At 54.5% G+C, this 13,861-nt stretch overlaps 1 protein-coding gene across 4 annotated transcripts in view; it reads right to left on the reverse strand.

The window, feature by feature from the left end:
* The window catches only part of ASTN1 (astrotactin 1), a 58,952-nt gene extending 45,377 nt beyond the window's left edge, over positions 1-13,575 (reverse strand). For 2 of the 4 annotated variants that reach the window (XM_027740628.2, XM_027740627.2), the window contains exon 1: positions 13,274-13,575. In XM_027740628.2, coding sequence (XP_027596429.1) covers positions 13,274-13,556 — 283 coding nt within the window. In that variant the 5' untranslated portion in view covers positions 13,557-13,575. The remainder of the gene's footprint in view (positions 1-13,273) is intronic. The other 2 variants (XM_027740626.2, XM_027740625.2) reach the window with 1 other exon arrangement.
* Between the last annotated feature and the right edge of the window lie 286 nt (positions 13,576-13,861).

The raw sequence follows: 13,861 nt of genomic DNA on the forward strand, positions 1-13,861 counted from the left end.
CACTCCAGCCCATCTGCCAGGCACTTAGCTGGACACTGGAGCATATCGTACAGGAGAGGTCAGGCTGTGGTGGTGGGACTGGCAGGGGAGGTGGGGGGAGGCATTACAGCCATGACATGGACTTCACTTCAAGGGTAAACTTCAGCTCGCTCCTGCACACTAATTTGTTTAAGTGCTCGTTGCGCCAAGGCCAAGAGGTCAGGCAAATCAGACATTATTTTGGCATTCTTGTGCTTAGCACAGGAAACGGGAACAGCTGCTCGTTCCTCATCTCCTGGGGGGAGAGCCAGCACCTGTCGGTCTTCTGGGACACAGGAGGGATAGGGTGGCCTTCCCAGAGGCGTAAACTGGGCCAAAATAGCCCTGTCTGCTCACTTATCCACAGCAGGGCCAAGAGCTTTTCCAGGAGGTGATCCTCCCCTTCCTCCCACCTCCCCTGGTGGGACTGATGCTGCTTTTGGGGCAGGAAGAACCCTCACCTCTTCTCTACTGGGATGGACAAGGCAGGCAAGAGATACTGCTACCACAAACTCTTTGGTGCCTTAGGAGCTCTTACCTGACTTCAACCTCCATTTTCAAGTTCGTGGAGAGGCTTTAAAAGATGGAAAAGTGAGAATGAAAAAAAAAAAAAAAAAAAACACAAAAAGAAGAAAGAAGGAGGAAGAAAGATGTAGAAGGGGGAAAAGTTAACTGTGCATCTTGAATTTATCACTCTTGAAAGAAGAGATTGTCAAGAGGGCCAGAGACCAGCCAGTGCACGGTGATCAATGGGAGGACTTTTGGGTCTAGTCAAGCTTGTTTCAGATTTACAGGAACTGAATAGAGGCATAAATCTCTCGCTGCCTGACAAAAATGGAGGTAATTAAACCTGCAGGTGTATATAATTGTCATATTGATGATCTATATAAATCAGCAGAGCCAGCAGAGGCACAAAGCACCACACTGAGCTCAGAGGAGCTGTTTGCCCACGCACTCGGCCAGGGGACAGGGCTCATGGGCACAGGACACAGCCCTGGGGCTGCAACCACCACCACAACCTTCTCCTCCACGAGAGACCTTCTCCAATTGCCCCCACATACAACAAAAGCAGTTGGACCCCCCCATCTCTTTCAATTACCTGCAGCCTCTTCCTGGCTACTACAAAATCTCCTGTGACTGCAGGAGGATGAAGATGGGACCACAAGCATTGAGATGCCCGACCATGGACACTGTGGGGGGCTCTTTGGAGCTGCTTTGAAGCTCTGAGCCCAGGTGCAAGTGGGGCACTGACTTGATCTTGTAGCGACCCTTTTTTTTTTTTAATTTATTTTAACCTTTGTTATTTTGGGAACTTTGAAGCCTAAGCTGCTCTGAGGCAGCTGCCTTTGTAGGAAGGACAGAAAGTGCAGAGGGGGAATTTGAAAGAGGGAGAGAAACAGGGAGGGGAAAAAACGGTGCTTCACAGCTGAGGTCTGCAACAGCTCCTTCACTGTTTCTCCCGCATCCCAACAAACCCTCCCTGGGAGGCACTCGGGGCTCTTTTACCAGCAGCCACGGGAAATCTGGATGCAAACTGACCAGGGTGTCACCCATTTCTCTATCACTGCAGCCCAGAGAAACCTCCCTCTCCTGCTGCTCAGTGGGATGTCCCTCGGTCCCTGTGGTGGGTGCAGAGCATCCTCTCCAGCCCCCACAGAGCAGCCCCGCTCGGTGCCACGGGGATACACTTCTTCCCGCCGTGCCACGAGGGACAGGAACACGAGGGAAGGGTTTCCTGTCATCTTTGCCAGCCAAGCCCCCTCGCACGTGCCCACGGGCCAACTCCACGTCCCAAGTTGAGGGCTACGTACGTGCGGCAATTGGATAATTAAAAATTAAGGAAGAGTTTCTGCATTGCAGTCCGAATTATGTAACACTGCTCTTGGGTTTCAGCACCCATCAGCTTTAGTGCCATCACACAGCAGCACAGACCCTGCCTGTATTTACCTGCCTGCCTTTTGAGGTAGGGCTTGCACCCTTGGTAGGGAAGAGGAAATCCCAATGTCATAACCACAGGAAGAAAATTCCCTTATGTTTGCACGAGAAGAGAAAAAGGAGGAAAATCTACCGATTTTCTTAGTCCAGTGCTAAAATCTGAGATGGCCAGAAAAAAAGGGGATGGAGTCAGGATGCTCCAACCCTCTCAAGTGCCAAGAGTCACCCTGGCCAGGACAGCACCCCCATGACCATGACCAGGGAACATTTCTGAGCAAGAGGCTGCTGCCTCTTGCTTCTCCTGCACCAGAGAAGCAGCAGCCCATTTTAGCAAATAAGCAGCATCTCTGTAAGCAAACAAAATCAAATCAAGGTGAGGAGTGAGCTGCATTTTCAGTATCTCAAGAGCAAAGAGCCCTGCTGGACTCTGAGCACCAGTAACTGCAAACTGCTGCATTTATGGCCAAATCTTTGCCTTAACCCTGCGAGCTCTGGCTGTTGCTGAGTCCAGGGCTCAACGAGTCATCCTGACACTTCCTCCTGCCACCTCCTCCCTCCCTTGGCCAGAAACCCACTGAACACACAGCCCTTGCAGTGCTATTCCCAGGACATGGATGCTGCCACCTGGTGTGAAAACAGCCATTAATTCCTGCTGTGATTAGCTCCAAAAGGCACTTTACTGTGCTCTGTGTCCAACAGCCTAAAGAAGGCACCAAGGATGCTGTGGCTCACACCCAGAGCGAGTGGCTCTGCCATCACTGCTCCTAATGCCCCTTGGCTGTTGCCTGGTTCCTGCCTTATTTACTACCTCCTGACATTGTGCCTCTCCTCCCTCCTCATGGTCTGTCTTTTCCAGCCTTCCTTCCATCACCCCAGTACTTCCCTGCTCCTGGCATGCTGGTGTTTCACATCCATGCTGCCTTTCATCCACCAGCATGTGAAATCCCTTCTTCCCAGCACTTTAATTACAAGGAGGTTGGATCCAACCCAGGCTGCCCACACCACTCCCATCCCATGGTGAGAATTGCACCAGGTCCATCCCAGGAACCTCCACATCCCTCACTCAGCCCCCAGTCCCAGTGCCCACAGGACATCCCTTCATTCCAGTTTGTGCTGACAGGCATGAACGGACTGTGGGAGGATGCTGGGGCTGAGGCTGAGTCCTCCAACTGTTAACCAGAGATGTGCCTCACTCTACAAGCAAGAAAAGGTGGAAACATGATAATAAAAGCTGTGGAAGCCAGCCTGGCTCCAAGGCTGACTCCCCTCCCTGGCTCACAGGCATTCCCACCATCCACCACAGGGGCTGAGCTACTTCTCAGGTCCACCAGGAGCACAGCACACCCAGGAGGAGAGCAGATCCTGCTGAAGAAGTAATAAAATTGCTTTCATTTTTCCCTGGAAGGATGTTTCAGGCACTGTCTCGCTTGCAGATGCTTGGACACACATCCCAGTCCACTAAAGCTGCGCCTTGGCGTGAGCTGGGACGAGACCCCTGCAGCTCCTTGGTCATGCACCAGCAGAGACATTCATAATTCACCCCAAATTCCCAGGCCATACATGTCCTGTCTGCAGAGACAAACTCCCCAGCTTGTGCCCTTGGCCAGCAGGAAAGCCAGCAGCTCCACGGCAGCGTGACAGCTCTGAGTCCCATCCCTGCTCCTCTCCAGAGCTCTCCCAAAGTGGCAAAAGGAAGAGCCCAGCTATTTCTGGCTGAGCAATACAGGAAAGGCTGGGAAAACAGCTCTGCACCAGCACAACCACCGCTGGGAAAGCAGCGCTCAGGGGAGCTCGGGGCCAGCCCAGGGCAGTGGGAGGCATAAAAGGCTCTCCAGTCCAAACCTGACGCTTCCAGGAGATTTCCCAGAGGCTGTGGACACTGGGGACATCATTAGGGGAGCAAACGGCCTGAGAGCACCGCAGCAATTTAAAGACCCTGCAGCCACTGCTGCGAAGTAGACTCTGGCAAGAAAATTTAGCAGTGGGATGTCTCCTCTCCCAAGCATCTCCCCTTCCCCACCAAAGTTGGCCAATTTGACTGATCCATGCAGGAGCTCCCTTGCTCCTTCTTGCAGGAGAAAGGGCACCACCTTCTACTGCCACCCACGTACAGACACCCCCCCCGACACATGCTGAGCCACCCGTCCCCATGCTGGACCTGTAGTCTGTGGTGTTTTCCAACATCCTCACCCCTCCTGCAGTTCCCTGAACCCTTCACTCACACCAATCCCTCCCCAAACCCTCCACCTACGGAGCTAGAAAGGGTTTTTTTAAGCCTTAAGACACCTCTTCTAAAAACCCACCCTGCTTCTTCCTCTGTGTTGGAGCAACCCTGTTACAAGAGGGCATTTGATGGCTGTGGGGCAGCAGCACTTGGATGCACCAGGGAACTGGTTCCCAGCACCGTGCCCTCCCTCTCTCACTCCCCTTGGGATGCCAAATTAATTGCCTTGTCTCCCGGAGCTTTTAGCTGGAACAAATAAAAGAAAAAGGGGGGTTGCCAAAACCCATAATAAGGTCTACAGTTCCTCTGAGCTACAAGGACTGCTTTAAATTTCGTGGGTTTTTCTTTTTTCCTTTTTTTTTTTTTTTTTTTTTTTTTATTTGAAGGAGGTTTCCATGGTAACTGTCTCCCATCACACAAGAGCCTGTCCCGGGGATATTTCGGGGTTGCTAATATCTGCCTTCCCAGGAAGCTGCTGTGTTGTGACGGTGACATCGCAGCTGGGTTTTTTTGGCAAGGGAGGAGGGCAAGGGTTCAGGAGAGAGGAAAAGGGGGTGCCGCTCCCAAAAACTAAGGTCAAGGTCCTGCCTGTACCTGGTTTACCCTGCCCAGCAGGCAGATCTCCATCCCAAAGGGCTCAGGCAGCCAGGCTGTGGTTTCGCTTGGACCACTGACCTGATTTGGGAAGCACTCCCAGGGCAATGCAGCCCTTGCCAGGCCAAGCAGAAGTGACGTGGCCAAGCAAGATCACAGGCACAGTCTCCCTGACATCTTCTGCCACCTTCTCCTACCCTTCTTCCAACCCTTGGAAAGAAATTCTCCCCTGTGAGGGTGGTGAGGCCCTGGCAGAGGCTGCCCAGAGAAGCTGTGGCTGCCCCATCCCTGGAAGTGTCCAAGGCCAGGATGGGGCTTGGAGCAACCTGATCTAGTGGAAGGTATCCCTGCCCAAGGCAGGGGGTGGAACAAGATGGTCTTTAGGGTCCCTTCCAACTCAAACCATTCTATGGTTCTATGATTCTCCAATTTCTTTCCTCCACCAGGTTAGTTTTCAGCTGGATCAGCTCCCTGTGGGAGCAAAGCCAGCCCTCTGCATCCCCCATAGCTGCTGCTCTGCTGTGCTCATTAGTCATCCTAATTACTGAAATGCCTCAGGGTCGGCCAGAAAAGGGACCGTGTCACCTCTTGCATCAGGGCTGCAGACCCCAAACTTCTGTGACACATGTGCCACCACCAGCTCAAGGATCCTCTACTCCCCTTTGATTCAGAATGGTAAAAAAATGCCCATTCCCCAGCGGATCTCAGGCTCTGCAGACATGGAGGGGACAGACTTAGACTCCTGTCTCAGGAGCAAACAAGACCTCACAGCAAAGCAAAGCGTGGGGTCAGCTTAACCACACCCTAAAGCAGGCTCCAAAGAGCCCAGCTCTGGGTGAGCCTCCATCCCAAGCACCCCCCAGCTGCAGGGCAGGAAAATGGCATCAGAAATACCAACACACTCCCACAGGAGCAGGGCACACTCTCCTCTGGGTGATTTCTCAGCGTTAAGCCGTAGTGGGACAGCCAGAACCTGGCAATCAAAAATCTTCCCTGATCTACACAAATCCCCCAGCTGCTGCTTGGGGTGAGCCACCGGCCACTGCTGCAGAGAAGCCAGAGCCCAGCAATTTGGAAGGAAAAGGACAACCAGTCTTAAATGACAGAGCCGTCATCATCCAGGCACTGCCTTAATCCCACCAGGCAAAAATTCCTTCATTTGAAGGACTGCTCTGCAGCAAGGATCCAAGAGAGATGAGTTCAGAGCCTCTGTTTAGCTGGCTAAGCAACCATGAAAAAAAATAAAACGGAACAGAATATAAAATAAACCAGAATAAGCCAGAATAGAGTAAAATAAAATAAATAAAATAAAATAAAGTAAAATAAAATAAAATAAAATAAAATAAAATAAAAGGTAGGAAAAGGGATGCAGCCCAGAAGCAAATGCTACCAGCATGTGGAGAGAAGAGCAGGGGTGAGATGGTGGCATCAGAGAAGAGTGTGGCTGACCAAGGGTCCCCTCCACCACTGGAACCACAGCCAATTCCAGGGGGTAAAACCTGCCACAAAGCTTCGGGGGTCTTTGAGGAGCACCCACAGGGGCAGCCCAGCCCCCAAAACTGGGATGGGTCTCAGGGCAGGAACAGAACCAAGCCTGAGCATCCCTGCCTGGAGGTGGGCTGAGAAACTCAGGCTGGGAGTGACTAAAGGGAGCTGAAACCTGGGACCAGGCCCCCTGCAGCCCCCTTGGCTGAGCTCCCTGCCTGCCCTGCCAGACCCTGACACCCCCCCCCGAAAGGCCAAGCAGCCCCACATCCCACTCCCCCCACTGCTTTCTGGGTCAGCGAGATCCCCTCCCAGCCCCGCTGCCGCTGGAGCCAGCTGGATGCACGGTTGCCGTGGCAACGGGTTCCCAGAGACGAAATCCTTATTTCTTACTTTTTTTCCCCCTTGGCTAAGGAAAAAATACACAAGAGGCCCTGTGCATCCACAGTGCCACCGAAACCTCTGTGCCCAGCAAGAGAGCGATGGGGCACAGCATGGGGACAAGGTGTCCATAAGGATGGGGACGTGCACCCTGTGCCTCCCTCCTGAGACTTGATCACCTCCCGGTTCGCCATGGGGGACTCCCTGCTCCTCCCTGGGATGCTGCCAGCTTTCCTGCAGCGTTTTCCACCCCATTATGGGGTTTTAAGGGCTGCCCCTGCTTGTAGCTGAAGTTGGTGCTGGGCTGCACCGCCTGGAGGAGGGCGTGTGATCAAGCATGGGGGTGCCCTAGGTGCTCCAGTGGATCACCCCTCTGGCCCCATCCTTCAACTGGAAGAGGGATGTGGAGAGGTCAGGTTTACATTGCATGGTCAAGAGGAAGGGCTAGAATGGGGTCCCACCAGCAATTTGCACCCAATTATTAGTAAGCTATTAGATATTGCTGTTAGATGAGCCTGTCCTGTCCCACCAGGTGCTCCAGGGCAGGTCCAGGGCAGGATGCATCCCCTCAACAGATCCCTCTCTGCTTTGCTCTGCAAGCCCCCAGGCCCTGGTGATAAACATCTCCCACAGCAGACTGGACACCCAGCAGCACTCTGGATGCTACAATCATGCCCCACCACCAGCAGCAATCGCTCCAGGAGGATGCAGGAAGAACATAACATTCATGGATTTTCAGTAGACATAAACCCCAAGAAGGAGGGAATTCAGTGCATCCCACTGCCAAGGCAGATTTTGCCAAGGGGCAGGGGGGCTGCTGGGACAGGGCATTTTGGAGTCCCTTCCCCACTGCAGCTCCTGGTTGGGACCCCCTGAGGCAAATTCCCTGGCTGCCCTCCAAGCCACCCGGCAGGAAGATGACAGCAGCCTCCCCCCTGGCCAGGCACATAGATCACACCGGCGGGTTTCAGAGCATGCGACAGTGTCCAGGATCAAAGCCAAGTTCAATTAATGGCTCACAATCTTATTAGAGAAATTATTTCAGGATCTTGAGTAAAAGTCCGATATATCCACTCCATTCCATTAGTCAGGCTCATTTAGTAATTCAATCAATCTAAGCAAGGCAATTGAGCTCCCCTGGTATAATTTAACTTGGTTATTCTCTAGGTACTTAGGAATTTCTTAATATTGGCTTCATTATTTCACCATTACACCTATTTCCAGGTGCAGGGTTCACACTGGAGCGATGCTGTGGGTCCCATGGTGGGATCAGCTCTGCTGTAGCCCTCTGTCATGTCCTGGTCCCTGTGATGGGGAAGGAGAGTTCTGGTGGTGATGCCAGGGTGCCACTGTCTCCCCTAGGAATTAAGTCAAGCTGGGGACTGGCACTGCAACACCCCAAAAACCATTTTCCTAACGCAGAGAGCTGGGAATAAAGGGCTGCCCCGCGTGCCAACAGCTTTGGGATCACAACCAGCATCCAGATCCAGGTGAGAGGAAAAAAATTCATTGGGATGCTCTTCTCACTAGACGTGGAATTGGAAAAGAAAAAAAAAATGGGATAATGCAACCCTGCAGCCCCTCGGCTCCTGCTTCCCTCCTCCAGGGCCTTTTAGGAGCTGGGGGTTGAGGACAGAGCGGGGAGGACCATGTCCTGCAGTCTGCAGCAGCGGGGAGATGTGTGGGATGAGGATGAGAGCCGACGGGTGTCACATCTGGCCGCGTCCCTGCGCAGCCTGGAAGGAGAGACGGGGCGGGCAGGCTCTGTGGTGGCCCAACATCCCCACTGTGATCTGTCTCACAACCCCACAACCCCCTGTGCTACCCTGCTATTAACCCAGGGAAGTCACAACCAAAAAGCTTAGCTAGGATTTAACAAAAAAAAAGAAAAAAATTCATTAGATATTCGAGGGCAGTTAAATATGCCCAGCTCATCGGTGCCTTTGAAAAATCTCACCCCTCTAAAAAATTAGAATTGATTTTGTATTTAAAAAGGGATCTATTTTATTTAAAAGTAAGATAATTTGAAATCATGACAGCTTGTATTAATGCTGGAGTTTATGATAATCTATTAAAGTCACTGAAGTTAAGAACCGTCTCCCATCCTCTGCTGCTGAGGCTCCCAGGAGGGCGATGGGGAGTGGGAAGTTGGGGGTGAGGGGCTGCACTGCCCTATTTCAGAGCACAGCAGCTGGGCTGGAAACTGGAGAGGCAGAAAAATCTCCTTCAGCTCTTCCACACTCGGGGGAAAAAAAAAAAAAAAACAGGATGCAAAAAACACCCAGCATTTCAAGATCTTGAAATATCCAGAAAGCACGAGTTCAACACATCAGCTGCGCTTTCCCATTCCTCAAGTCAATTTTACACTCGAAAAGGTATTTCAAGACTTCACTTTTCAAACATTCATTGCACTACAGAGAAGGCGAAGGAGTCAAAGGCACCGTCTTTGGCGCGGTTTTTAATTGCATCGCAAATCTCCACCGAGCCCGAGGGAGGCCAGGGTGCTCATAAATACCCCTCTTGCTGCTTTATAAGCTGAGAAGGATGGGGCCCAAAAAAAATTAGCAGCCTGCAGGACTGTGAATCCAGTTAATGACATATCAAATGTGGCTGGATGCCGCCGAGCCAAGCAGTGAGGAAGAAGGGGGTGTGAAGGTGAGCAGACAGGGAATATTGAGCTGCAAATTAGCATTTCTTAATGGGCACCAACCAGCGAAATGCTTCCTCCCTTCAGGAAAAAATACAGCTAATGCAACAAGCACAAAATGAGATGAAAGGCAACCATGCCAAATTAAGGTTTCCTTGGTTTAAAGCAGGATGAAACCAGGAGATTTTAAATGCAGGCAGCTCGGTGTGCACCAGCAAGTGGCCCTATCCCGGCTCCCACCTGAAATCTGGTGCTTCCTGAAAATTCAGCAAACCCTCAGCAAAACAGGGAAATGCTGTCAGAGTCCCTCTGAGGACAGGTACATAAGGCAGGTTTATGGGTGGGAGCACCAAGTTGCTCCTCAGTGAGGCAGCACGTGCACAGGAAGGCAGCCAGTGCAATTAAAACTCTGTTCATTAGCAAAGAGAGCTACAAAGCAGCAGAAAGCTTTGCCCAAGTGTCTCCTCCCCTCCTAAACCACAGGTAATAGTCCCACACACTGCCCCTCTGCTTTTGGAAGAATACACGAGTAGATTCAGGGTCCCAACGTTTAGGAGAGCTGAGCACCAACACGCTCAACGCGCCCACCTCTGGCACCAGGATGGTCACAACAGGGAGGATGAGGTCTAAATCAGGCACATGGAAAGCAGGCAGCAACCAATGTCTCACCCTCTAGTGTTAAGATAACTATAAAGTTAGAGCTCATCATTAATTTACGTTACCAGAGCATCTCATGAGGAGTCATAAGGGGTCAGGAGTAAGAGCTGGTTTTGGGATGCCTCGCTCAGCACACACCTCTCCCGGCACTTTATTTTTAACAAGCACCACACGTGGCTCTCCAAAGACCCCGTTCTCCAAACACCCCAGCACATCTCTAGCTGGGGGAAAAACCTTGGCCCGTGTGCCCGTCAGTTTGGCTGCTGTGGCAGGGAGGTGCCACCAAGGCAGGGGAACCACTCACAACAGTGTCCATGAACACTGGCCAAGCTTGAAAGCTCTTGAATTACTTAGGGAGAATTTGAGGGAGACAGACAGCATCAGAGTGGGATGACAGCCTACCACCCTTGGGCTCCCCAGTGCAGACCCTTTTCCAGCTGCTCCCTTCACCCTTTCCCCTGCCATGATCCTGGCCTGCTGCAGCCACCTCCCCACATGCTCCCACCCTCTTTGTGGGGAAACGGTGGAATGGGGAGACCCCCGGGGGAGTTGATTGAGAGCCCATGTGGCAGAGCCAAGGTGCCACTGCCATGAGCCTCTGTGCAGCACTTCCTGGTGCTCCCAGCCCAAACCCGGGCCCTCCCTGATGCGGGGGCAGCACCTGGGTCTGGTCCAAGACTCTGCCAACTGGGAGGCAGCTCACTGTCCCTTGGGAACCTGCTCCCTGTGCACAAGCCCTGGATCTGAAAGACACTAGAGGAGAAGGAGAAGCTGCCCAGCTTCCCCGAGTTCAGACACGGAACCAGACCAGGCTCAGAGTGGGTGTGGGGATTATCCAGCCCTCTGACACATTGAAGCTCAACGAGGTGGGCACAAATGGGTCTGGTGTTTGCCAGGAATGGTGCAAGCAGCACTGTGTGAAGCCACATTCCTGGAAGGATGTTTAAACATACCCCCAGCCCGTGCACAAGGGCTTGTGGAAACACAACTTACCACCCACATCAGTTCCATACACTGATCTGACCATGTCCCCACCGAGTGCACAGTGATGCTCTTGGGATTTTTGGGCTGAGGGCTCTCCAGCTCCAGAGGTTCAGCCTCTTAGTCACCAAGTCTGGGTCTTGCAAGACCCCTGTGCATTTCAGAGCTTCTGCCATGCCAGTGTCCAGGCTAACAGTAGTAGTAATAATGATAATAATAATGATTCTAATAATAGTAAAACTAACACCCACTCATGGTAAAGCAGCACAACAACAATAACACCCACACATGGCAAAGGGGCCATACCAGCTGCAAAGCAAGCTCTTCTTTCACAGGAGAGAGGAAGATGTAGCGTGGCATTTCCCAGAAGTCACCAAGCCAAACCCCTGGCAAATAGGGAGCCTGAAAGGTACAGGGTACCCTGCCAGCTCAGCCCTCAGCCCCAGCATTCCAGGCAGGGAGACTTGTACTGGGATCCCTGCTGTGTCTCCACAGCCCAAACCCCTGCCTGCTGGGGGCTGGCACAGCCCCACGTATCCCCAGGTTCTTGGGGAACCAGTGTCCCAGGTTGCAAAGCCCCGGGGAGCCCAGCCACCACCAGGACATCAGGGTGCATTGGCATGGGGCCAGTCATCCTTGCATTTGTCTGGCAGCAGAAAGCAGAAGGAGGCAAAAGCAAAACCCTGCCAAGCACCACCAGTGCAAGCTATGGGTGCAGCAGGGGGCTGTCAGGGTCCTTTACTGCACAGCCCAGCGAATCCTCATGGGTTTGAAAAATCCCTGGGGAAATCCCACAGCACCAGCCAGGGTTGTGCCCAGGGACCCCCTCCCGATTCCCGCCCAGATGCTCCCCACTGGCAGCGCCCCAGGCCCTGGGGCCCATCGGGGTCCAGCTCCTCAGGATCGGGTCTGAGGGGGCCAGAGCACAAGCCTGGGTGGCCTTTGGGGCACCAAGGTGGCGCAGGGCTGGCGGCCATGCCGGCGTCCCCCGCATCCGCAGAGCTGCTGCCTTGTTGCCACAGCAACGCTCTCCGGCCTCCGCTGCAGCATCCCGCAGCACAGGGCTGGACCAGGGGGACAGGGGGGCACCACAGCCTGCGGCCCCCTCCCCACACGGCCCCTGGCCTCCAGCAAAACATCCCTGGGTGTCCCCACACACCTCCCCCATGGCATCAGCAGCCCCACGCCTGCCTCTGCCTTCCTCCCAGGAGAAGGGGGATGCCCACTCAGCAGCCAGAGCTGCCCCAAGCCCACCCAGCATCCAGGACTGGGGTTTTTTAGCACATGGGAGGGTCCAGAGGCCATGGAGGCGATGAATTGCTGGGGAGAAAACCCAGTCTGGGGTCACCGCTACACACAAGGGTGGTACAGAGGAGCATCGAGAGGAGCATCACATCAAGCAACACACGGTGCCTCATTTTTGGGCCAACATCCAAACAAGCGTGGCATTTTAAAAACTTAATGGGACACCCAAGGTGCTGCTAGAGGAGCAACAGATGGACAAGGTTTGCAAGAGGTGGTACAGCCACCTTGGGCCTGCTACAAAAGCATTGGTGGCATTTGCCCAGGGCGGGAGGTTGTGTGTGGGCAGGGAACTGGTATTCTGCACCAATGTCACCCAAAATTAAACATCTCAGTGACTTGTTCCAGATGGTGAGGAGGGAAGCATATCCCTGAGCACAAGGGGTGGAGGCCTCGCTCTGATCCCAGCATAAACAAAGGAGCAAATTGTTGGCTTTTTTTAGTGGAAGAAAGCTGAAGGAGTCCATGAGATAAGGGCAGATGAGCCTCATACAGTGGGTGAAGAGCAGGTGGGAACCACCCAGACCATGTGAGCAGGCCAAAGCCCAACACCTAGCAGCAGGAGTGCTGGAGGCAGCACACACACAGGCAGACTGGGATACACTGGGCACCCGAGTATTTTCCCATCAAGCTGCAGGAAAGGTGACTCTGCTCAGGGGCAGACAAAGCAGAAACCCTCACCTCCAGCTGGGCACGCTGGGAGCTGACTGTGGGCCTCCTGCCAGCACAAGTCGCCGGTGGCCATGGATCGAGGGGACGAGCCCCGCGGATGACAACCGGGGAATGTACCAGGCGCCCCAGGCCTGCAGCATCTCCAGCCGCGATGCTGCAGTGGGTGAGCTGGCGCCGGGGCAGAGACGCTGCAGCAGGGCGAACCGGCCCCGCGGCCGGGATGCTGCGGCGGGGTGAAATGACACCGGGGCAGAGATGCTGCAGCGGGATGTACCGGCCCCGGGGCCGAGCAGCCGCAGGGCGCCCGCCGGTGCGGCAGGGAGGAGCCCCGCCGCAGGGGATGCTCGGGGGGCCCCGCCGCGCTCCCGCAGGCTCACCCAGCACGAAGTAGGGCAGCTCCGTGTTCTCCAGGTCATCCACCACCACCATCTCGCCGGGGAAGTCGTTGCGGACTGAGAAGAGCAGCTTGGGCTCGGCGGCCGAGGGGCCGTGCATGATGCTGAGGTCGTTCTCCCGCAGGAAGGGCAGCGCCGACACCGTGATGCTCTTCAGCTTGCACTCCAGCTCCTTGGCCGCCGCCTCCGCCGCCGCCTCGGCGGGGCCGCTGCCCGCGGCCAGGCAGCAGCCGGCCAGCAGCGAGCACAGCCCGGCCAAAGCCATCTTGGAGCCCCGCGCCGCGCTCCCGGCGCCGGGCGGGAGGCGGCGGCGAGGGGCGGGCACCGCGGCCCGGCGCCTCCCCGTGCGGCGCGGCTCGGCACGGATCGGCTTTCCCGGCCCCCCGCCTCCCCCCTCCTCCGCTTCGCCCTTTCCACCCCCCATCCCTGGAAAAACCGGGAGAGCTGCGGTTTTTAGCGATGCGGTGGCGGGAGGGATGCGGGACTGCCCGGCCCGGCTACCTCTGCCTGCTTCTGCGCTGGGAAGAGCGTGCAGGTACCACCCCCCGTCCCCAGGATAAATTGCAGACC

The sequence above is a fragment of the Pipra filicauda genome, unplaced genomic scaffold (assembly GCF_003945595.2).
Source record: "Pipra filicauda isolate LSUMZ 115617 unplaced genomic scaffold, ASM394559v2 scaffold114_size2234877_pilon, whole genome shotgun sequence".
Taxonomy (NCBI): Eukaryota; Metazoa; Chordata; class Aves; order Passeriformes; family Pipridae; genus Pipra; species Pipra filicauda.